Source organism: Helianthus annuus, chromosome 16, assembly GCF_002127325.2.
Source record: "Helianthus annuus cultivar XRQ/B chromosome 16, HanXRQr2.0-SUNRISE, whole genome shotgun sequence".
In the NCBI taxonomy this organism is placed as follows: Eukaryota; Viridiplantae; Streptophyta; class Magnoliopsida; order Asterales; family Asteraceae; genus Helianthus; species Helianthus annuus.
This window is the reverse complement of record NC_035448.2, coordinates 203,472,097-203,498,220: the sequence shown is the minus strand read 5'-3', so window position 1 is coordinate 203,498,220 and position 26,124 is coordinate 203,472,097. Positions and strand designations below refer to the sequence as shown.

The window sequence follows — 26,124 nt, the reverse complement described above, 5'->3', positions numbered from 1 at the left end:
TATGGATAAGTATTAACAAGGATTAATGTCGAATTCTATTTTATCTTATGTTAATTTTTGAATTTCTAAGTACTTGATTTGTTATGTTTAAGTTTAATCGCTTATGTTTGAACCATACTATTTGAAACTTGAAGTATTTATGTGAGCTTTGAGGTATTATTTTTATATTATTGTGTATATATGTATATAAATTTGAAAAATTACATATAAAAATTCCCATTCATATTAATCCCTACTAATCCTGATTAATCCCTAGGCGGTACCTCACCGTCCGACTAGCGCCTTCTACAACTTTGGTAATTTCTGATAACTGGGCAGAGATAACCGAGTTCCGGGTTGTAAGCGCCATTTAACTTCCCGGAAATGGAACCAAATGATAGAACCCAGAAATCTAATAAACATAACTGATAGATTTAACTGCTGGAAACTTAAATATTATAAGATAGAAGACCCGATTCGAGACGGGTTAATCTCCAAGAACAAAGGTATGGATACCAAATTAAGATAACGTAAACATTCACAAATCACAATTCTCAAAACTAGAACAAGAGATATTAATAAACATAAATAGAGATAACTGCTCCTAAACTTCAGCTACACATTTACCCACCAGCCTTAATTCTCATTAACTGCTTTCTTGACTAGCTTTGACTGGACCCTTGACTGGGTATGGGCTTCAATTGAGTTAAGGGTCCATTGTGTTTATTGGGCTCTGTTGGAATCGAATCAATGGTAAAACTTAAAAAGTTGACGATTTAGGATATAGTGGAGAGTTTAAATGAGAATAATTTTTTTGTAAGAATAAAAAAGAAGAAATTTCAACCAATAAGAATGATTCATTTTACTTCATTCAATTTTAGTATTTAATATTAGTGTAAGGGTATATTGGTAAACTTAGATGGATCATTAATTGGTAGTCTTCCTTTTTAATAACTAACTAAATTAAATTTGTAACTTATTTTCCAAAAAACATATTTTTTCAAAAAAAAAAAATATATATATAATTTAAAGTGTAGCATAAATTACGAGGTGTGTAGGATGAATTACGAGCTGTGTAGGATAAATTTCAATATGTGTAGGATAAATTTTAAAACATGTAGGATAAATTTTGATGTGTGTAAGCAAAAAAATTTAAGTGTGGAGGATGATATTGTTTATGACTAATTAATTAGTCAAAGACATTAATAAATAAGTTGAGAAAAAAATATTTAATGTTTTATATTTGTACCCTTTATTCTTTTTATTCTTAATTTAATTTTTTCTCAAATGAACCTTCCGTATATTATTATATACTAACAAAAAGTGTATAACTAGAAACATTTTGAGTCGTTGTTCCAAAGTGAGAATAGTTAAACGGAAATGGACCTCAACCTCCAACGAGTGTCCCTTAAATACAAGACTTCTGTAGCATTCACCAACACACACACACTTGATCAGACTCGTGATTTCACTACGATCACTTCTCGAGAACAAAAATCCACAAAAATCTGAAGGTCAGTTTTCAAACTTCTAGTTCAACTTGAAGTTCATAATATTATTCTCTAAGAAACCATTCAAAATATGTTTCTGTTTATTAATTTTACATTGACACAGGAGAAGGGTATGGATTCATCTTTAAAATCAGCAGATGAAGTAGTGGAAGAGATAATGAGAATTCACAGATCTCTTCCTGCAAGACCCGGAATCGATGATGTTGAAGCTGCACTCATACTGATCAGAAACGCAGACACTGAAGAACAATCGAAAACCGACGTCATTTCCCGCCAAAAGCGGCGAAAATACATCCCTGAAGAACTCTTCAATGTGTTGATAGAGATGCAGAAGCACTTTGTCCAGTTTCAAACCAAAGAACAGAAGAGGGATGCTGTTAAATTGCTAGAGCTTGAACACTACCATCAACTTTTCGACGAAATGATTCAGAGAGCTTCCAAATGTTGCGTTCCATCGAATTCTAGTAATAATGTTAATAACAATGTTAATAATAATGTTATTAATAATACGCAATCAACTGCATCAAATTCAAGTAGTTCTTTGCCTTCAACGAATTCAGCTTCCTTTTCTGGTGCAAATCTTGATCAAAGTACGCCGAGTAGTATGAGTGTGTCTACGGCCTCCACTTCAAGATTGTCCTTTGATAAAGAATCTATCAAAAGGTCTGATTTGGTTACTAGAGATGATAGCTATGTAAAGAATTCCAAGTCAACATTTTATGGCGGCTCGATTGGAGGAGGAGGGCTTCGATTGGATGAATTTTCCACGCCTCGGATTAAGGATTCTTCTCTAAAACCTGCTGTCAGTTCTGGTGAGATTGCTATGAATTTTTTGTCACTTAAAGTTTAATCTTTTCTTTTTATTGGGTATATAATTGGTTAAAGTTTGTAGGTGCGGATGGTGAGAAATTGAGTCTTATAAAGCTTGCTAGTCTGATTGAAGTGTCTTCAAAGAAAGGAACCAAAGATCTTAATCTTGGTAATAAACTTATGGACCAAATAGAATGGCTTCCTGATTCGATAGGGAAGTTAACGAGCTTAATCACACTTGATCTATCCGAAAATGGTCTAGTTGTCTTGCCATCTTCCATAGGAAACCTTTCATCATTAACAAAACTAGATCTTCATTCCAACAAAATTCTGGAACTCCCAGAGTCTATAGGTGATCTTGTTAACTTAATCTGTCTTGATCTACACGATAACGTGTTGACTTCTTTACCTGCAAGTTTAGGTAGATTGTCACGCCTTCAAGAACTTGATTTGAGTTCAAACAGCCTGTTATTTCTTCCTGATTCGATTGGTTCACTCGTTAGTTTACAAAAACTAAATATTGAAACTAATGATATTGAAGAAATCCCACATTCTATTGGTCATTGTCTATCACTCAAAGAGCTTCTTGCAGACTATAACAAGCTTAAAGCTTTACCAGAAGCGGTGGGAAGAATTAATTCTTTACAGAGACTATCTGTTCGGTACAACAATATCGGCAGGTTGCCAACCACTATGTCATCATTAAAAAGCATCCAACAACTTGATGTAAGTTTTAATGAGCTTGAATCCGTGCCGGAGAGCTTATGCTTTGCTACTACTCTCACTAAGCTCGATATCAGCAACAACTTTGCTGACCTGGCATCATTACCAAGATCCATTGGAAACCTGGAGCTTCTGGAAGAGTTGGATATGTGCAATAACCAAATACGCGTCCTTCCAGATTCGTTTAGGATGTTATCAAAGTTACGTGTGTTGAAAGTTGAAGGGAATCCTTTGGAATTACCGCCACGTAATGTGATAGATCAAGGCGCCCAGGTGAATCGTCACTTTCATCTTTGTTTATGTTTAATTAGCTTTAACTTCCATTCATAAGTTGGTAATTTATTTACTTTTTGGTCACTAGGCTGTTGTTGGGTACATGAGTGAACTTTACGAAAAGAAAGATTCGAAGGTGCCATCTCTCAAAAACAAGAAATCTTGGACTCGGTTTTTCAAGTTTTCAAGGTCCAACAAGCGAAATTGTCGTGATCACTATGCGGCTGCGTAATTTTCCTTCCGTATTGCATTAACAAGCGCCATGCTGCGTCCTTAAGATCCATAACGACGTATGATCAAGGTTCACTGGTTTTGTTGCTTGGTTCTTGTAATTTAGTAAGTGCAGATTTCAATTATGTTGGGCCACAGTTGTTGGAACGAACTTCGTCTGGATCTGATAGGTTTACAAACTAAGGCTAATGGACAAAATTTGTTTTTCAGGAAACTAAGGAAATGATAGCTGATGTTCTTGGTGTGGAAGTTTTTAAGCAAACAATTGATGCAATTTCTTGTGGGTATTTACTGTTCATTACTTGATTACTTCACCAGCACACGACTTGAATATTTGGATGAGCTGTCATCCCTACTCCGGTCCCTTCGGCTGCAGCCACGATTAACCGTGGTACTGAAGTTATTGCTGGTGGGTTAACCGTCAACGGTTGGACCACCTTTCGTTGGTCAGATCAATGCTGCTGTAACCGAATTGTCAGTGATTTAGAATGATGTTGAAAGTTTATGTTTTTTATTCCTTCTTATATTCAGTTTTCATTTCACTATTGTTCAACTTTGATCCAAGCTATTATTATTTTTATCGAAAAACTAAAAACTGTATGTAAATCGAACTCAACATGTATTGCCAAACTCGACATTGCATAACACAAAGTGGCATCATACCCTACCTAACACAAAGTATTTGAAACAAGTGGATAAAAGCCGCGGGCTAGAAAAAAGGTCAAACATAAAACAAGCATAACTTTTGATCCATTTGAAGTTATGTGACTCGTAAAATATGGACAAAAAATCCGTAAAGTCCCTCATCTAGAGCCCCGATTTTTGACCGGCAGTTTTTTCCAAACTAAGTTATTTTGGTTGATTCCGTATTAAATGTAAAAGAGACATTAATCGTGGGTTTCATTAGTTCACACGTTTATTTAGGATCTTGAAACAAAATTGAAAACATAGGTACATATTGGACGTTTGTTCGTGATTTCCCTCAAATTTCCATGTTTATGGGAGATCTATCATTAAATTTAGGATCTTGAAATAAAACTGAAAACATAGGACCTATTAACCTCCATGAAATCTCCATGTTCTTCGGAATCCATATTCAGAAACTGGTATTTGTTATGATCAGAAACAAGAGCTTCATACCTCTCTCTCTCTCTACTCTCTCTCTCTCTCTCTCTAGAAAATCATTGAAAAACATACCGAAATAATTAATTATGTTTGTATCTCCATGATCATGTGTGATGGATCTTCACTTTGATGTATTGATCTCCATTAAGCCCACAGTTTTGTTGAACTCTTTGATTTTAGATTCACATTGCTTAAGAATTATCAAATAAGAAATCTTGTTGATGTTTATACCTTAAAAAAGCGCGTTAAAATGACGACGAAGGGAGCTGTGTATGTAGCCATTGCTGCATCAATGGGCAACATGTTGCAAGGATGGGATAATGCCACAATTGCAGGTTTGGTCATTACATAATCCCACAATTTAAATTGTATTAATATAATTATATACATTCAGCATAATCGCACAATATATATCTAAACATGCAGGAGCTGTTCTTTACATCAAAAAAGAGTTCCATCTAGAAACACAACCAACAATCGAAGGTCTAATCGTGTCCATGTCACTTATCGGTGCTACAGTGATCACCACGTTCTCGGGATCAGTGTCAGACGCCATCGGGAGACGCCCAATGCTCATAATATCTTCATTGTTTTATTTCATGAGTGGTTTGGTAATGTTTTGGTCACCAAGTGTTTATGTTTTGCTAGTGGCAAGACTTCTTGATGGGTTTGGGATAGGTTTGGCTGTGACACTTGTGCCACTTTATATTTCCGAAACTGCCCCTTCGGACATTAGGGGACTGTTGAACACTTTCCCGCAGTTCACGGGTTGTGTTGGAATGTTTTTAGCATACACAATGGTGTTCTTCATGTCTTTACAGTCCAGTGCTAGTTGGAGAATGATGCTCGGGGTCCTTTCGTTACCTTCCATTGCTTACTTTATACTCGCGGTGTTTTACTTGCCTGAATCTCCGCGGTGGTTGGTCAGTAAAGGTAAGATGGATGAAGCTAAACATGTCCTGCAGTTGCTTCGGGGCAAAGAGGATGTCTCAGGTGCGCCCTTTTTAAAATGCACTTGATTATCAATTAGAGGTGTCGATCAAGTCGGGTTGGTGGGTTGACAGGTTGAATTGTTCAATACAAACCCAACCCATATATTTATTTGCGTCCTGTTTATCCGTTTTATCTAAAAACATGTAACCAGAACACGACCTGTTTATCTGTTTTATCTAAATGTGTCAAACGGGTTCACACATAGTAATCAAGTTTTAAACTTAATCGGGTGGTAGGTTGTAAAAATTGAGTTACACAGGTCGTAAACAGGTTGGCGGGTTGACTTGATCAATTAAACAAGTTGGCGGGTCCACCTATTTAACTAAATGGGTTAAACATGAAACCTGATCAACTAAACGAGCTGTTTATCAAACGGCTTTGATATGACAACCCGAAACCTGATTATTTTCGGGTCGTGTACAAAAATGCCACCCCTAATTATCACAAAACTTTTGGATTACGAGACGATTTATAACATTACGGCGGCTTTTTCAGGTGAAATGGCATTGCTAGTTGAAGGTCTAGAAGTGGGAGGTGAAACATCTGTTGAAGAATATGAAATCAATGCCGACAATGAGCTTAGTGAAGATCATGTTCGAGAGAAAGATGAGATCAAGTTGTATGGTGCAGAAGAGGGTCAATCATGGGTCGCTAAGCCGGTTAGGGGCCAAAGTTCTTTAGTCCTGGCTTCGCGTCAAGGAAGTGTGGCTGCACATATGATGGACCCGATGGTGACTCTATTCGGAAGCGTACACGAGAAACAAAACGAAATGGGAAGTATGAGAAGTATGATCTTTCCTACTTTTGGAAGCATGTTTCAAGGAGATCAACAACAAAAACCTGACAACTGGGATGTCGAGAGCAATCACGAAAAAGGGAATTTATCGGAGGACGAAACCGATGATAATAATCTAAAAAGCCCGTTGATATCGCCAAATGCTAGGCAGCCTGGTGAGACCACTAGTGCCATGGGGATTGGTGGCGGGTGGCAGTTGGCCTACAGAAAGTCCGAAGATGGGAAGAATGCTGGCGGCCTAAAGAGGATCTACTTGCACCAGGAGACTGGTGCTGAATCTAGACGCGGGTCTGTTGCTTCACTCCTCGTTCCGGGTCCTGTTACTGGTGATGGTGATGTTGTTCGAGCGTCGGCTCTAGTGAGTAGATCCGTTCTTTGTTTAGATGGTGCAATGGGTCAGAACCCAATCCAGTCGGGTGCGATCAAGCCACCGCCATCTTCTAAAACAGGGACAAGTTGGTCTGATCTTGCTGAACCCGGAATTAAACAAGCGTTGATTGTTGGTGTTGGGATCCAAATACTTCAACAGGTGAATCATTACCTTTTATTACTCGTTTACTTATGAATGGGTTGATTCAGGCTCAACCGGTCAAATAAAAAAGATAACTAAAATGAGAACGTGTCAAATGACTCGAAAGTCGGTCAAAGTCTGCTTCTTACACACACAATCTCCTTGATCATTTTATTCAAAGAGTTAATAATTTTTATAACAATAAAGATTTCAAAAAATAGACAAAAACATGTTTGTAACCCGTTCTGATACGTGCTAAAACGGAAGCTTTCAACCTTTTGACTCGACATACTCATCTTGCCACCTCTATGTTTGACACGAGACTGATATTATAATGTTGTTATTAACGGCCTTTGTTTACGAACCGAAACAGTTTTCTGGCATTAACGGGGTTCTATATTACACCCCACAAATTCTTGAACAAGCCGGGGTAGGAATTCTTTTGGCTAACATGGGCATTGGTTCAGAATCAGCTTCTTTTCTAATCAGCGGTGTCACAACTTTGCTGATGCTTCCTAGCATCGGTGTCGCCATGAAACTTATAGATCTAGCGGGCCGAAGGTAAATTCTACAATTCATATATATTTTCAGTAATGTTTACCAAAACAAAATATTTTGTTTGATGTTGTGTAGGATGTTACTTCTAGCAACTCTTCCTGTTCTTTTGGCATCACTCATTGTGCTAGTATTAAGCAACACTATCCCAATGGACTCAGTTGTTCATGCGGTCATATCCACCGTAAGTGTTGTGGTTTACTTTTGCACCTTTGTGATGGGCTTCGGGCCGATCCCCAACACACTTTGCTCTGAGATCTTCCCGACTCGTGTTAGAGGTCTTTGTATTGCCATTTGTGCACTTACATTTTGGGTTGGTGACATTATTGTTACTTACACGCTTCCTGTGTTGCTCACCACCATCGGGCTAGCGGGTGCTTTTGGAATATATGCGGTCGTGTGCACCATTTCTTGGTTTTTTGTTTATTTCAAAGTGCCCGAGACGAAAGGCATGCCACTTGAAGTTATTACCGAGTTCTTCGCCATGGGTGCTGCTAATAAGAAGGCAAACTGATCGGGTTCAGAGTACGCTACACCTTTTAATGGCGTGACAAAGCCCGGAATCACGATGTGCTTGGATGCCGAAAAGAATCAAATAAATATGTTATGATTCACATCCTAGTTTGTATTGAAGTATTTTTTTTTCTTCTTCGACTGAGGCCATGCTTAATATGGCATGTCTTTGAGAATTTTGATCGGTTTATGTTTTGCTGTGTTTGAATGGCGCCCCCAATTTGTTTGTCATTCAGTTGAATCTTAGTCCAATTATTGGCGGACCTAGGATTTTTTTTACTTGTGTTGCTTTTTGATAATTTCGGTGATTTGGTGCCACTTAACTATCGGATTCGGATTTGTAACTAGCACATATATCAAATGTCATATAACACAGAAAAATTTTAGTGACACAGGTTTTATATTCGGTCTGTGATGTAGACTAGGAAATAGGATATGAAATTGGACCTGTTGATTCACACAGAATACCAGGAACAACTCTTCCAAAATTCGTTGATTCTTGTGGAATACCGAAAATTGGGGGTTTCACACTCAAGACACTCACAAGTGAATTGGGAGAAAAAAATGACTTTTCATTAAACTCAAAACTGATTATCTTCCTCCCATTACATCCATATAAATAACAACGTAAATTCAAAACGGGCCTCAAAACACACTTGGGCCAAAAGATAGAACCAAATAAAAGTCCACGAAAAGCACTAAAAAACATAAAAACATAAATAACTCATAGAAATAAGCGTTTTTGGGCCTGAACGTTGACCCAAACCACCTACGGTGTTTGTTGAAAGATGGGCTTTGTTCTCACGATCGTTTCGCCTGGTCGCACGCCCAAAACGGACACCTGTAGCCCAAGTTAGAGCCATTTTAGTGAAGCCCCTTTTGTCACGCGATCTTGGGCCTCTAAATACAAGATGGCCCGTTCCTCAACACTTGGGCCTGCATCAGTCTGCAGCCCATCCTAAAGTGGAAACATCACTAACCCAAACCTGCTAGGGTAATTTGGATACTGACCCAAATGGGTTGGGTCAAATATGAAAATCCAAGCAAACCTAAAACCTAAACGAATTCTCGCATCTTTATAACAGGGAGGTAATTTCTGAAAGACGATGTTACGTATCTTATTGTAGAGGGAGTCATTTTGTAATTGTACCAGGATGGAGGGTTGTAGATGTAAGTTTGTAGTAATGATTAGGGCTGTTCATGAGCCGAGCCGAGCTGAGCCAGGCCAAGCTCGAGCTCAGCTCGATTATAAACCGAGCTAACTCAGCTTGTTTTAAAACCGAGCTGAAAATCTAAGCTCGGGCTCGGCTTGGTTTTAAACTGAGCTGGCTCGGCTCGGTTTGGTTTTGCTCGATTTTATATAAAAAAAAACATTAATATATATCTTTTAAAATTCAGTAGCCTAAAATGTTATTCAATACTTTAGAAGAATATATTCAAAATAAGTTCAACCAAATACATTACAAATCAAAATCAAGTTCAACAACCCAAAATAAATTTTAATTTCAATGAAATACAATATTAGTTCATTAGTATTAGTATGGTAATCAACCTTCAAATATGCTATAGATATCAAATTACAAACGTATTTACATGTAAATAGTAATCAGTTTTTTTTTTAATATATTATAATGTATATAAAATTAAAATTTATTATAAGTAAAATAATCCGAGCTAAACTTAGACGAGCTACAAAGCGAGCCAAACCGAGCCCACTCGGCTCATTACGAGCCGAGCCGAGCTAGGCTTACTTTCTAACTGAGCCGAGCCGGCTAGGCTCACTTTTAAACCGAGCCATATCGAGCGAGCTTTTTCCGAGCTAAATTCAAGCGAGTTTCGAGCGAGCTCCGAGCCGCGAGCTTTTTGAACAGCCCTAATAATGATGTTTGTTTACTTTTAAACGAACAGAACACTCCTTCTGGGAGTGTTGGTTAGGGCAACTAAGGAATTTCAATTAGATACTGAGTAATCACACTCTACGGTTAAAATTAAATAGCAACAACTCAAGAGCAACAATTGAAGGTTGATCACGACTTCTTACAGCAACAAATCAAAGAATTGAAGACATTTGTGATTCCACAACAAACGTGTTCTTACAATTGAAGACATCTGTGTGATTCAGCACTGGCCAGAAAAAATAAAATAAAATAAACTAAACAAATCAAAAATCTGTTGGAAATCTAACCTTCTCCAACATAATTAAACAATAGATTTAACAAGAAAAATCTTTTCGATTAAAATTGAAGGTGTATATAACCTAAACATAGAATCCCTATTTATACTAAACACCCAACAAGTAACCTTCTCATATAATGAAACCAAATAAAATAAAGAAGTATAAATCCTTAAATCCTTCAACTTTTGAGTATTGACAAGATTAGTTCTAACAATCACCCCCTAATCTTGTCAAGTTTCTCCAAAGTCTTAAATACCAAGTAAGACCCGAAGTTCTTACACCTTAATACTCGGTCTCTTGTGTCCGTTTTGCATCAACACCTTTGCTGCAACCGACACAACACCGCACCCCTTGTTTTCCGACTCATTTGGGATCACATCAATAACTTGTCTAAACACTTGAACCATCTACTTCACCACTTTTGAAGTATGCCGTTGATCCAATCTGACACTGCACTACACCTAGGTTTTCTTCTTTCATCAAGCCTGCAATCACTGCTCCTTGATTGCTACGGTCTTGATGTTGTTGATCACAACCTCGATCACTACAACTTGTTGCCGTTTGATGAACAAACCCTCTTGCACCTGCTTTCTTGATCGCAACAACCCTTGATAAACTACCCAAATTGATAAACCACTCTGATACCAATTGTCGGAAATCAGTCCTTCTTCAACATAATTAAACAAAGATTTTAACTAGAAAAAAACTCTTTGATTAAAATTGAAGGTGTATAAACCCTAAACATATAATCCCTATTTATACTGAACACCACTTGGAGAACAAGTAACCCAATAAGGAAACCAAATAAAATAAAACTAGTATAAATCCTAAATCTTTCTACTAAAATAAAATACAAACAAAATAAATCATTAAATCCTCCAACTTTTGAGTATTGACAAGATTAGTTCCAGCAATCACCCCTAATCTTGTCAAGTTTCTCCTAGGTCTTGAATACCAAGTAAGACCCGAAGTTCTTCCACCTTAATAATCAGTCTCTTATGTTCGTTTTGCATCAACACCTTTGCTGCAACCGACACAACACCACACCCCTTGTTTTCTAACTCCTTTGGGATCACGTCAATAACTTGTCCAAACACTTGAACCCTCTACTTCACCACCTTTGAAGTATGTTGTTGATCCAATCTAACACTATGCTACACCTAGGTTTTCTTCTTTGATTACGCCTGCAATCATTGTTCCTTTCTTGCTATGGTCTTGCTGTTGTTGATCACAACCTCGATCACTACAACCAGTTGTTGCCATTTGATGAACAAACCCTCTTGCACCTACTTTCTTGATAGCAACAACCCTTGATAAACTGCCCAAATTGATAAACCGCTCTGATTAGGCCGAGTTGGTACAAAGTCAATTCAATGTGGATAGGAGAAATTTGATGGATCGATGGGACAATGTACTTTCGTGCGAAGTTATTTCCTAATTCATATTTGATAAACAAAATAGTGGGAGGCGAGCTCCTCTATCTGATGTTGTCTTTTCAATTACACATACCTAAAGGACTATGGCCAAAAGAAATAGTGACAGTTTAAACTTACATAGGTGCGTAGTAGGTTCTCGCGGATCAAGCCTGATCCACACTAAGTGGGTTCGCACGGATGCGTAGATCTGTGAATACCTTATATGCGCGAATGGACTGGTAGTATAAATAGGTTTATTATCTTGTTCATTCAAAACCTTTGTGGACTAGAGGGGGAAACTCTGTCCAAGTGATTCACGGTTTTGTACTATCAAATCATCAATCGAAATCATTTTAGTTACTTGTTCTTGTTCAAGTCAACCTTGTACTTGGATTCCGCACAAGATACGAGGTCATAGCAATCAGTTGTACATTCAAGAAGATCGTGATCGGTCCTAACACGTTTCTACAAGTGGTATCAGAGCTGGAGACTGGTTGCAAGGACTGAAGATACAAGATACAAGTAGATTCAAGCAAATCAGAATCAAATCAGATTAAAAATGATCTGAATTTCATCATATTCTACTCATTCTTCTTCTACACTTCTTTTCAAGCTTAAAACACAATTAACGTCGAATCTACTGATAAAATTGACTAATTTTTTAATATGTTGTGCGAAATCATAACATAATCAATCCTTGAGAAGATTTGATCAAAATTCAAGCTAAATTACTAAAAATTCTGTGAAAAATCATGAAAAACGTGACTAAAGTTTTCGCATTCGTGTGAGTGGGTTCGCACGGATCAAGGACTTCAGTTTGCGCGGACCTTGTTTGACAGTTCGCACAGATCTACGAATTCAGTTCACACGAATCTGTTAAGTGGGTGTTAACTAGTTTTTTAATAATTGCAATCGCATGAACCTGGAATTATTCATTCGCGCGGATCTGGTTTACATCAGTTTGCATGTATCAGTTATTATCTGGGTTTGGATGGATCTAGTCTGGTTAACTTGCATGAATCAGTCATTTCCCAATCCGCACGGATCAACCATTCTTCATTTGCACAGATCAGAATTGTAACAACCCGACTTTTAAAGTCAAAGTACAAGTCCAAGTCAAAGTCAAAGGAAGAGCAGATTGCTATTCAGATCTGTCATTTCTAGCTTAATTATTGCTTGTACTCTAGAACCTCGATAATCGATACTTTAGTTTACACTATTTTAATTACGATTTGTAATATGTGAAGTAACAATGTGATAAACACAGTTAAACGCTAATCTACTTAACATTATCTCATCGTTATCGCATCGCAACTCGAATCGCAGTTATTTGATTGTTCTATATGTGTTTGTGTTATTAAGTGCTTTACTTGTGCATGTTTATATTTGTTTGAGGTATTATTCGTAAACGCAATTGCAATTCTATCGCAACGCAATCTCATCGCGGACTCGAAAATAAGTTATACATTTATGTTATGTGTTAGTTAAGTTATTTGTGTAACTATTGTTTAAAACTATCGCATCGCTTACTCGCAACTCGATTAAACGCAACGCAACGCTCAACACATGAAACGAAAGTCGGAAAACCAACTCGCGAAGGCCCTCTGATCGAACGACCATTCGGTCGAATGGACATCCGACCGGATGACCATCCGATCGAACAGCCGTCCAACCCATCAACCCTGCACTGCCTTTCCCTCTCTCACACTAAAAATACTCCTCCTGTCACATCACTATTCATTGATGTGACAGCTCCCTCCGACCAGTGCACTCTCAGCCTCTTTTCTCTCGATTCCTCGCGATTCTTGTAAGTTTTCACTCTAAATCTTGTACTTCCTTAATCATTACACACTTCCCCATCATTTTCACCATCAAATCTTGCATTTCCACTGTGAAATCGCCGGATTCAAGCTGTTCTAAGGTGACGTCATCATGGAGTTCTTATGAACAATGAAGTGTGACCTCATCTCATCAAGAACAGTTCGGATCTAAGGGATTTCTACAATGTTTATACACTGATTTCACCTAAATCTAAACATTTTCAAACTGATTTAAGCTTCCTTAAACTCTTTTACACTTTTTCACTCAAAACCGTTAGAATCTGGACTCATTCGGGCTCTCTAACTCATTCTCTAGTGGAGAACCGGTCTGAGAATGGATTTCTATCGGAGAGACGACTGATTCACGGGTTGAACATGAAACTTCGTCAAGAACAGTTACGTCTGGTCGAATAGGGTGATTCCCGTCCGATCGGATGAGTTGGAGTTGATGTGACCTCCGTTGTTTAACACGCCGTCATACCGTCTCCGTCAAACTGCAAACTTTCTAACTTAACTGATTTTACAAAGTTTTCAAAACAAAAAGTTGCACGATCGAATAGCCATCCGATCGGACGACCATCTGATCGAATGACTATTCGACCAGGTGACTTGTAGTTTCAACACTTAAACAATTTTTCAAAGATTATCAGTTCCAATCGAATAGCCATCCAATCGAACGGCCATCCGTCCGGATGACCATCCGATCGAATGACTTTACTTATACAACAACGAAAACTTCAAAAGTTCAACATTTTACAAACACACCTTCCTCAATCGAATGACCATCCGACCGAACGGTCATACGTCCGGATGACCATCCATTCGGATGGCAATCCGATCGAACCACCATTCGATCACTCTTCTCACCGACACGCTATTTTACGCACTCTGCAACGCTTATAATGTCGTACTGTGATCAGGCTAACTCTCCAGCACTCCCTTCAATCCAAGCTTGTGTTTATTTATAAACACGAACTGTGAGTATACTCGATCCCTTTTTGCTTAACGCACTTTTGGGTGTTACATACGTTATCTATACTAAATCACATCAACACACAACGCAAACGCTTTTATACGCTAACCGCTATGCATGTTATACGTGTTATTCGATGAATGCTTATATGTTATGTTTACACAGTGATTGTTGCCTGACACCTTAGCAACGATAGTACTATAGTTTGGACTTGGCACCTCTTGTGGACAGGGGTTGTTAAGGGTATTTCTTCACGTATCACAGTGGTGATATGTGTTGCGCATTCTACAACTCGCAGTCATGTCTGTGCATATTTCATTGTTGATAGCCTACTTGCTTCACATTTCAACGTGTTACATGCTGGTTATGCGTAAATCGCTTTTCGCTACTATATGCTATTAAACTTGTATGCTCACCTTACACTATGTGTATTGACCTATTTTAACGTATGTGACAGGTGTCTAAGATGCTAGGATTGCTGGACTTTTGTGGAATCCAGTTAGGTGGTCTAGAAACCCACGAATAATTTATGAGTTGTCGGAACAATATTTGTCTTTGAGAACAATTATCTGTAATAATTAATTTTACTTTGTCTGTTAGTAATATAGGATATTAACATTATGGATTTGGTAACATATTAGTTGTTATTGATTCTCTTGGACAATCTGTTTCGCTCAGTGCCTCACCCCGATGTTTCTGCCATCGGTTGGAGTGTGACAGATTAGTATCAGAGCCATAACTATAGGGAACTAGGCTAGACTCGACCTAGTACGGTCGACGTCTTAGAAATGACCTAGTCTATGTGTAAGTACCAACAGACCGCTTTGTGCGAACCCTGGAGGGGTTCCGCGCGAGCCTATTTCTGCTATCCTCTCGAACTATTTCTCGCGCGAACACCGCATACTACAGCTTCGTGAAACGCCAGCTTTTCCTAAGGCTACCCCCATAGCCTTTCCTAAGGCTAACGACATACATGATTTTCAAAAACAAACGAGTGATTGGGTAGAAATTAGGTGTGAAAACCGCAAACTCTCAATTAGATCGCTCGTTCGAGGCACCTTTTTACTATAAACACGAGTATTTGCGTTGAGTCTGGAGTGAAATCTGTATCTCGACGAGATTCTCCCTATCTCTCTCGTGAATTTATCACACAAACAGGAATGCAGTCGCTAAGTTAGGGGTGAAACCCGAATCTTGATGACTTGTTCCGCTCTCTATTTGGTTTCACAAAAACTCTCACCAAAGTCTCGATGGATTCCAACGACTCAATTCACGTATGAGCCGAAAGGATGCCTGTCGTTCACCGTATGTCGGTGAGAGAGCACAGTCTATTAGGCTAAAGCGTGTACTCGAAGTCCTTGAGGATGGTCGGATCACTTTGGGTTGTCGATGTCTCGCACCCAGACAATCCATTTTTGATTTCAATCCCGCAATCGCTGATTTAATGTGTTTATGTGTTTCGATTCTGAGCTCACAGCCGCTGACTCTTTGAATTATCGCTTTTATTTGCGATTTTATGTGGTTTTATATTTTATATGTTTTGATTTTGAAGTTTGATAAACACGCACAACTCGCACTGCACATTTGTAACACCTCGTGTTTCGAAAGTCAAAGTAAAAGTCAACATTTAAAGTCAAAGGAAGAAAAGATTGCTAATTGCGATCTGTCACTCCTTGCTCAACTACCATTTGACTTCTTTGACTTGTAGATATTCTATTTACTTTGTTACGTTAGTTGTATTATAATCGAGGTTTAACCACTATATATTGCATGTTTTATCGCTATATCGCTTATCGCATCGCAATCGCATCCGCAACTCGAATTATGCGTTCTGAATATTGTTTTACGTGTGTGTGTTATTTGTGTAATACTTGTGCATGTTTATTTATGTTTATGTTATGGTGATTCATCGAAACGCAAACGCAACACTCTCGCAATCGAATCGCAAACGCTAGACGCAAGTTAATTAGGATGATTGTATGTTAGATATAGTAGTTGGGATTAATGGATAGTTTTATCGCATCGCTCAACGCATTGCAAAACTCAACGCACGAAACGAAACGCCAAAACTCTTCACGTCAGAGCCACTCGATCGAGTAACAACTCGATCGGATGGCCACCCAATCGGATTGCCGTCCGATCGGATTGCCACCCAATCGGACAGTCATCCGATCGGTGACCCACCCTATCCATTCACACTTTCCTTTTTGGGAAACCCCATAAATACCAACCTGTCACATCAGTTGTGATGTGACAGCTCCCACTCGACCCAGCCGCACTCTCAAGCTTCTTTCTCTCGATTTTTCGCGATTCTTGTAAGTTTTCAACCTAAATCTTGTACTTTCTTGATCTACACGCACTCCTTCACCTTTCTATCTTTTGATTCTTAACTTTTAACCGTGAAATCACCAGATTTGAGGTGTTCTAGGATGATGTCATCATGGAGTACTTATGAACTTCCTGTTTTGGCTTCAATCCACCAAGGACAACTTAGATCTGAACGATTTCCACATGAATAAACAAAGATCTTGCATAGATCTGAACATATTCATGGTGAAAAAGGATTGAAAGATGGTTACTAACTTTCTTTCAACTCTTCTACACTCAATGCACTCAAAACCGATAGAATCGGAGCTTGTTCTGATCTTCTACTCCTTCTTGTTGATGTGTTGGTTCAAGATCTGAATTCTATCCAAGAGCCTACCGATTTCGGGTTAAACATGAAACACCGTCTCGGACAGTAACTGGTCGGACTAGGGTGGTTCATGTCCGATCGGGTCACTTGAGCCATTGCGAGGTTCTGTTGATTCGCATGTTTTCAAATCGTCTCGAATTAAAACTGCAAACAATCAAAATCACCAAGTGTCAAGACGATCAGGTCGCTGGGATGAATTACCGTCCGATCGGATTGCCATTCGATCAGATTGCCACCTGATCGGGCAGCCACCCGATCGGCTTGCACCTTGGTCCCACACTTAACTATTATTTCAATCTTTTCAAGTTTTGAACGTCGAACGGATTGCCGTCCGATCGGATTGCCATCCGATCGAATGACCATCCGACCATGTGATGTTTGGAACTTCAACACTTAAACAATTTTCAACATGTTCAATGCATTATCAGTTCCAACAGATTGCCACCTGATCGGTAGACCGTCCGATCATGTGACAACACTGCTGTGAACTTGTTCTCTGAGGAATGTCTCACCGAGCGGATCGTCGTCCGATCGAGCCGCCGTTCGATCGACCGACCTGAAATGTAGAGATACTTCTCTGTTTTCAAAATGCTACAACGAAAACTTCAAAAGACAAACCATCATACACAAACACATCAGATGACAACCCAATCGAATGGTCACCCGATCATACGACCATCCGAACGGATTGTCATCCGATCGACCGGCCATCCAATCGGATTGTCATCCGATCAGATTACCACCCGATCCATTGACAATTTGCACTGTTTTACGCATTTCCTATCGTTTATGCTTTCGTTAACTGTTCAGGCTAATCTCTCTCAGCGCTCCCTTCAATCCAAGGCTGTGTTTATTTGTTAAACACAATCTGTGAGTATACTCGATCTCTTTTTGCTTTATGCACTTTTGGGTGTTCCATACGTTATCTATATTCAAATCACAAACGACACACAACGCAAAAACTATTTATACGCTAAACGCTAATGCATGTTATACGTGACTCGATGAATGCCTGTTTGTTATGTTTACACGTTGATTGTTGTCTACATGCCTTAGCAATGATAGTACTATAGTTTGGACACAGCACCTGTCCTGGACAGGGGTTGTTAAGGATATGACTTCACGTGTTCGCAGTGGTGAACATGTGATGCACACTCGTTACTCGCAGTCAAATCGCAGTCATTGGTATTGATAGTATCTTTGTCGATAACTTACATGCTTCACATTATACGTTGTACATGCTGGTTATGCGTAAATGATTTCGAACTCTATTATGCTATACCAAACTTGTATGCTCACCTTTACTCTATGTGTATTGACTCGTATTTTAACGTATGTGACAGGTGCTTAGGATGTTTTTGCTGCAATATGGGAATCAAGATTAGGATGGAGTCTTAGAAACAAACAATTAAATGAAATCTGAGTTGTCGGAACAGTATTTGGGTTTTGAGACAATTATTTGTGATAACTGTTTATTTAGATAAGTTGTGGTATGGGACATGACATTTTAATTATCTGGTAATGAATAGTTGTTATGGATACTCATGAACAATCTGTTTCGCTCAGTGCCACGCCCCGATGATTCCGCCATCTGTTGGGGTGTGACAGATTGGTATCAGAGCCATAACTATAGAGAATTAGGCAAGACTCGACATAGTCCGGGTCGATGTCTTAGAAACGACCTAGTCTATAGTTAAGTACCAACAGACCGACTTGTGCATAACTTTAGGGGTTTTGTATGAGCTTACGTACTATATCTCGCTATTCTCGCTTACACTACACTATTACTGCACTCTAACTTTTGAAAGTGAACAAGTGCTTAGGTTGAGATTAGGTGTGAAAACCGCAAACTCTCGACTAAATTGCTTGTTCGACCCGCATTTTATCTATAAACATGAGAATTTGCGTTGAATCAGGAGTGAAAGCCATACTTTAACGCAGATTTTCTGCTCTATTTTGTCAAACAGGAACAAAGTTGTTAAGTTAGGGGTGAAACCCAAACCTTGACGACTTGTTCCGACCTCTATTTTGTCTTATGAAACTCACACCAAAGTCTCGACGGACTCCAACGACTTGAAGTCACGCTGTAACTGGAAGGATGCGTGCCATTCGCCTAAGTTCGAGGCGAGAGCATAGTCCCGAAGGCCAAGTTTGTACCAAAGGTCCTTGTGAATAGTCGAACCACTTTGGATAGTCGATGTCTCTCAAGCCTTAGACAATCCGTTTCTCGATTTTATGTGTTTCGATTCTGGATTTCGCCGCTGCTGACTCTGATAATTCGTCGCTTTTATGTGGATTTTATGTGTTTTATGTGATTTTATCTGTTTATATGTTCGATTTTTGGTGATTTATTCGCTTTTCGCTTCGCTTTGATCGACACACACGAATCGCACTGCACATCTACCTCAAAACGTTAACAAATCGCCACTACTTGGGGAATCACTGTACGCCATGTTTGCTCGCTGTGTACTCGCTAATCGCAATCGCTATTCTCGAACGCGCACGAACTGTGAATGATAGGTTTCTGTATTCTGACTGCTTCTATGTGCTACTATGTGCTCTATGTGCCTTATGTGCCTTACGTGTTTATGTGTTCTATGATTATGTGTTTATGTGCCTATGTGTTTATGTGTTACATGATGGTGTTCCTGAGCTTTTGTAGTATTAGGCGTGTGAGGTGAGATTCGATTTTATTGTGTTTGAGTCCTGTGGCGATGTCTGTTTAGACAATGTCGTCATCTGGATCCCTCCACTCTTGAACTGCTCGCCAAAACCAGAAAGACAAACGCCTTGTTGCTCTCGTCGCTAAACAGATAGCGAAAGTTATTCCTCAAATCGTTAGCGACCTGCAAGAGAATACCAACAAGTCTTCTGAAGAGTCCAGGACAGATTCGCCAAAGTCTGTTTTTAGCTTCAAGCAGTTCAAAGCTTGCGGTTCGAAAGAATTTACTAGCAAAGATGGCCCTACGGCCTTGTTTCAATGGTTTGATTCGATCGAGGTCACCCTGCGCTAGAGTGGCTGTTTTGATAATCTCCACACTCTGAACGCTACTGGCGTCTTCCAGTCCCGCGCTTTAGACTGGTGGACGGCCGAGAGAAACAAACGCAGAAATGATGCAGCTTATGGTTTGACGTGGGATGAGTTCAAGAGCGTCATGTTGGAAGAGTTCTGCCCTCCCCATGAGCGCCAAAAGTTTGAGGACGAATTCTGGCATATCAAGCAGAAGGATGGTGACAATGCTGCTTTGACTGCTCGCTTCAAGCAGCTCAGCAAAATCTGTCCTGACCAAGTCAAGACTCCCGATGTGACGATCAAGAAGTATATCCGAGCTCTGCCGGACTATGTTGCAGACTTTGTGCAAGCTGCAAAACCAGCAACAATCGAGGAAACTTATCTGCTCGCCGCTGAGATTAATGATAAGCGAGTCAAGGCTGGTGTCTGGGACAAAGCCTCGAAGAATCTGCATCAAGCTACCACTGCCACAACCGCTGAAACCACCGCCGCCGCTTCGCAATCATCAAAGTCCTCTCGTCCTCTCGTCGCAAGAGGAAGAGCAACAACAGCAACTCCAGCAAAAAGAACTGTGCTGTCACTACTGCTGCCCCGCTCCAAGCTGTATCAGCTTAGCAGTAGACTCAGCATCGACCAGCTGCAGCACCAGTTACTTATGCACCGCCGGCAAAGCGTGCATATACTAGTCCTCACCCTGCCTGCCCGACATGTACTTATCATCACCCAGTGGGAATCGCCTGTCGATACTGCGTGCACTGCAACATGTATGGCCACTTCACCGCCAACTGCCGTACTAGTCCTCGTCAAGCTATAGCCCCAGCTCCTGCTCAACAAGCTCTTCTTACTGCCCCTCAGGGTCAACAACAACCAGCTCCTGCAATCGCTGCTCAGGCTAGAGCTTGTTTTGCGTGTGGTGATCCCAACCACTTCGCAAATATGTGTCCCAACAGGGTGGTTAAACAAGAGCCCCGGCAGCAGCAGCAACAACAAGCAGCACACGCCCGAACCTTCAACATCAATGCGTGCCAGGCTCAGGCTGATAACAACGTGGTTAATGGTACGTTCCTTGTGAATAGTATTTATGCTTCGTGTTTGTTTGATACTGGAGCTGATAACTGTTTTATGTCGTTTGAATTCCAGAAGCTCCTTAATCGTAAGCGCGCCCATCTCCCCCTCGTCATTCGATGTCGAAGTTGCCACCGGAAGAACCGTCGCCGTCAATTCTGTTCTTCGTGATTGTACTCTCAAACTCAAAAATCACGTTCTTCCTATTGACCTTATACCGATGCAGCTCGGAAGTTTTGATGTCATAGTAGGCATGGACTTTCTTCATGAAAACCATGCTGAAGTTGTTTGTTTTGATAAGATGATTCAATTCTCGCTTGCTAATGGTGATCAACTTTGTGGGTATGGCGAAACTCCTTCGAAAGGTCTCAAGCTCATGTCATGTGTCCAAGCTAGCAAGTATCTCCGCAAGGAATAAAGAGCTTTCTTGGCTAACATTGTAGTAGCGGAGAAGGAAAAGAAAGCGAGTCCTGGAGTGAGCGATGTTCCCGTGGTTTGTGAATTTCCTCATGTATTTCCTGATGAACTTCCAGGCTTGCCGCCAAGTCGTGATATCGACTTTCGTATCGACCACATTCCTGGAGCAAACCCTGTTGCTAGAGCTCCTTATCGACTCGCTCCGTCCGAAATGCGCGAACTCTTGAGTCAGCTCCAGGAATTGCTTGATAAAGGTTTCATTCGCCCTAGCACCTTTCCTTGGGGTGCACCAGTCCTTTTCGTCAAAAAGAAGGATGGGTCGTTCCGGATGTGCATCAAATACAGGGAATTGGAGAAGCTGACCATTAAGAATCGCTATCCCCTGCCTCGAATCGATGATTTATTTGATCAGTTGCAGGGTGCTTCATGTTTTTCCAAGATCGACCTACGTTCAGGCTATCACCAACTTCGCATCCAAGCGGAGGATAAACCCCAAACCGTTTTTCGCACTCGTTACGACCACTATAAGTTCGTTGTTATGCCTTTCGGTCTAACCAACGCAACCGCGGTTTTCATGGATCTGATGAATCGCGTGTGTAAACCATTTCTTGACCGCTTCGTCATCGTGTTCATCGATGATATCCTAATCTATTCCAAATTGAAAGCCGAACACGCGCAACATCTACGTCTGGTTCTCGAGCTACTCCAAGGGTGCCAGGTTCTCCAAGTGCGAAATTTGGCTGGAGGAGGTTCAATTCCTCGGTCACATTGTCCATAGTCAAGGTATTCATGTCGATCCCGCGAAGATCGAAGCTGTAAAGAGTTGGGTTACGCCTAAGAACCCGTCTGAAGTCCGTTCTTTTCTCGGACTAGCGGGCTATTACCGCCGTTTTATCGAAGGATTCTCTAAAATCGCTGTGCCGCTTACCTCTCTCACGCATAAAGACAGATCCTTTGTTTGGGGAACTGGACAAGAGTCTGCCTTTCAAACTATCAAGCATATGCTCTGTAATGCTCCCATCCTTGCTTTACCCTACGGAAACGATGACTTCGTTGTCTATTGCGATGCCTCGAACCTTGGTCTTGGTTGTGTTCTTATGCAACGGGACGAGGTTATCGCTTACGCGTCTCGTCAGCTCAAGATCCATGAGAAGAACTATACAACCCATGACCTCGAGCTAGGCGCAGTTGTTTTTACGTTGAAGATCTGGCGACACTACCTTTATGGTACAAAGTGTGCGGTTTTCACCGACCATAGGAGCCCACAACACCTCTTTAGCCAGAAGGAACTTAATATGCGTCAACGCCGATGGGTAGAACTTCACAACGATTACTACTTTGAGATTCGTTACCATCCTGGCAAAGCAAATGTCGTTGCCGACGCACTCAGCAGACGAAGCTATTTGCATAGCATTTGTAATGTTCAAGCCCAGCATCATCTCGAAACCCTCATCCGCGAAGCCCAACATACTTATTTTACCGAGCGAACTTTGAAGAAGGAAAGGATTCTCAACGATGGAGCCCAGCTTGTGAATAAGTCAAATGGGATATTACATTATCTGGACCGAATTTGGATCCCTAACCGGACCGATTTACGACAGATTTTGATGGACGAAGCCCATAAGTCTCGATATTCTATTCATCCCGGTGCTGATAAAATATACCAGGACCTTCGCTACAAGTGCTGGTGGCTGGGCATGAAGAGAGATATCACTCTCTATGTTTCGAAGTGCCTGACTTGCTCGAAAGTCAAGGCCAAGGACCAAAGACCCTCTGGCTTACTCGTCCAGCCTGAGATCCCTATGTGGAATTGGGAGAGTATTGCCATGGACTTCATAACAAAACTTTCGTGCACGCCACCAGGTCACGACGGCATCTGGGTTGTCGTTGACCGCTTGACCAAATGTGCTCATTTTCCGCCAATACGAGAAGACTACAGGGTAGACAAATTAGCCCGAATCTACACCAATGAGTTCATTTGTCGACATGGGACGCCTCACAACATCATCTCTGACCGCGATGGTCGGTTTACCTCACGTCTATGGGAAACATTTCAATCCGCTCTCGGTACTAGCTTAATCTAAGTACTGCATTCCATCCCCAAACCGATGGCCAGACTGAAAGAACGATTCGTACCCTTGAAGACATGCTCCGTTCGTGTGTAATAGATTTCGGTGGTAATTGGGATGCATACTTACCTTTAGTCGAATTCTCGTACAATAACAGTTATCATTCCAGCATTCATATGGCACCATTTAAGGCATTATATGGAAGAAGATGTCGATCGCCTATTGTGTGGCACGAGATCGGACACTAGTAATTAACCGGTCCTGAGCTATTGCAAGAAACGACTGACAAAATCCTCTAAATTCGAGACAATCTGCTGAAAGCTCAGAGTCGTCAGAAAAGTTACGCCGATAGACGACGCAAGCCCCTTGAATTTGACGTTGGCGACCATGTACTCCTAAAGGTATCACATTGGAAGGGTGTGGTTAGATTCGGAAAGAAAGGGAAACTCGCACCTCGATACGTTGGACCCTTTAAGATTCTGGAAAGGATCGGAAAAGTGTCCTACAGACTCGAACTAACGGAGGAACTTAGCAACGTTCACCCAACTTTCCATGTTTCGAACCTCAGAAAGTGCCTGGCTGAGCACGATTTGCACGTGCCACTTGAGGATCTTCAAGTGAACGAAACACTACGCTTCGTGGAAAAGCCTATCGAGATCATGGACCGCCAAACCAAGCAGCTCAGACGCTCGCGCATTCCCAATGTGAAGGTTCGATGGGAAGGCAAACGAGGCGCAGAGTTCACTTGGGAACCCGAAAGTGACATGAAGGCGAAGTACCCGCAGTTGTTTGTTATGGCTTCAGCCTAATTTTGGGACGAAATTCCCTTAAGAGGGGGAGGCTGTAACACCCCGTATTTCGAAAGTCAAAGTCAAAGTCAACATTTGAAGTCAAAGGAAGAAAAGATTGCTAATTGCGATCTGTCTCTCCTTGCTCAACTACCGTTTGACTTCTTTGACTTGTAGATAGTCTGTTTACTTTGTTACGTTAGTTGTATTATAATCGAGGTTTAACCGCTATATATTGCATGTTTTACCGCTTTATCGCTTATCGCATCGCAATCGCATCCGCAACTCGAATTATGCGTTCTGAATATTGTTTTACGTGTGTGTGTTATTTGTGTATTACTTGTTCATGTTTATTTAGGTTTATATTGTGGTGATTAATCGAAAACGCAAACGCAACGCTATCGCAATGGAATCGCAAACGCTAAACGCAAGTTAATTAGGATGATTGTATGCTAGATATAGTAGTTGGGATTAATGGATAATTCTATCACATCGCTCAACGCATCGCAAAACTCAATGCACGAAACAAAACGCCAAAACTCTACACGTCGGAGCCATTCGATCGAGTGACAACTCGATCGGATGGCCACCCGATCAGATTGTCGTCCGATCGGATTGCCACCCGATCGGATAGTCATCCGATCGGTGACCCACCCTATCCATTCACACTTTCCTTTTTGGGAAACCCTATAAATACCAACCTGTCACATCAGTTGTGATATGACAGCTCCCACTCAACCCAGCCGCACTCTCAAGCTTCTTTCTCTCGATTTCTCACGATTCTAGTAAGTTTTCAACCTAAATCTTGTACTTTCTTGATCTACACGCACTCCTTCACCTTTCTATCTTTTGATTCTTAACTTGTAACCGTGAAATCACCGGATTTGAGGTGTTCTAGGATGATGTCATCATGGAGTTCTTATGAACTTCATGTTTTGGCTTCAATCCACCAAGGACAACTTAGATCTGAATGATTTCCACATGAATAAACAAAGATCTTGCATATATCTGAACATATTCATGGTGAAAAAGGATTGAAAAATGGTTTCTAAATTTCTTTCAACTCTTTTGAACTCAAAACCGATAGAATCGGAGCTTGTTCTGATCTTCTACTCCTTCTTGTTGATGTGTTGGTTCAAGATCTGAATTCTATCCAAGAGACTACCGATTTCGTGTTAAACACGAAACACCGTCTCAGACAGTAACTGGTCAGACTAGGGTGGTTCCTGTCCGATCGGGTCACTTGAGCCATGGCGAGTTTCTGTTGATTAGCACGTTATCAAATCATCTCGAATCAAAACTGCAAACCATCAAAATCACCAAGTGTCAAGACGATCAGGTTGCTGGGACGGATTGCCGTCCGATCGGATTTCCATCCAATCGGATTGCCACACGATCGGGCAGCCACCCGATCGGCTTGCACCTTGGTCCCACACTTAACTATTATTTCAACCTTTTCAAGTTTTGAACGTCGAATGGATTGCCGTCCGATTGGATTGCCATCCGATCGGACGACTATCCGACCATGTGATGTTTGGAACTTCAACACTTAAATAATTTTCAACATGTTCAATGCATTATCAGTTCCAACAGATTGCCACCCGATCAGTAGACCATCCGATCGTGTGACAACACTGCTGTAAACTTGTTCTCTGAGGAATGTCTCACCGATC

General features: G+C 40.7%; 2 protein-coding genes across 2 annotated transcripts; both read left to right on the top strand.

The window, feature by feature from the left end:
- The first annotated feature begins 1,337 nt into the window (after positions 1-1,337).
- On the top strand, positions 1,338-4,072 carry LOC110915586 (plant intracellular Ras-group-related LRR protein 4). Its single transcript, XM_022160311.2, has 5 exons — positions 1,338-1,493; positions 1,594-2,302; positions 2,383-3,296; positions 3,385-3,632; positions 3,738-4,072. The coding sequence occupies exons 2-4, from the start codon at positions 1,603-1,605 to the stop codon at positions 3,526-3,528; spliced, it is 1,758 nt and encodes a 585-aa protein (XP_022016003.1). The 5' UTR covers positions 1,338-1,493; positions 1,594-1,602; the 3' UTR covers positions 3,529-3,632; positions 3,738-4,072.
- Positions 4,073-4,917: 845 nt separating this feature from the next.
- Positions 4,918-8,021, top strand: LOC110915585 (monosaccharide-sensing protein 2). The gene is made up of 5 exons (XM_022160310.2): positions 4,918-4,987; positions 5,079-5,645; positions 6,141-6,970; positions 7,326-7,513; positions 7,586-8,021. The coding sequence occupies exons 1-5, from the start codon at positions 4,945-4,947 to the stop codon at positions 8,019-8,021; spliced, it is 2,064 nt and encodes a 687-aa protein (XP_022016002.2). The 5' UTR covers positions 4,918-4,944.
- Positions 8,022-26,124: the final 18,103 nt, after the last annotated feature.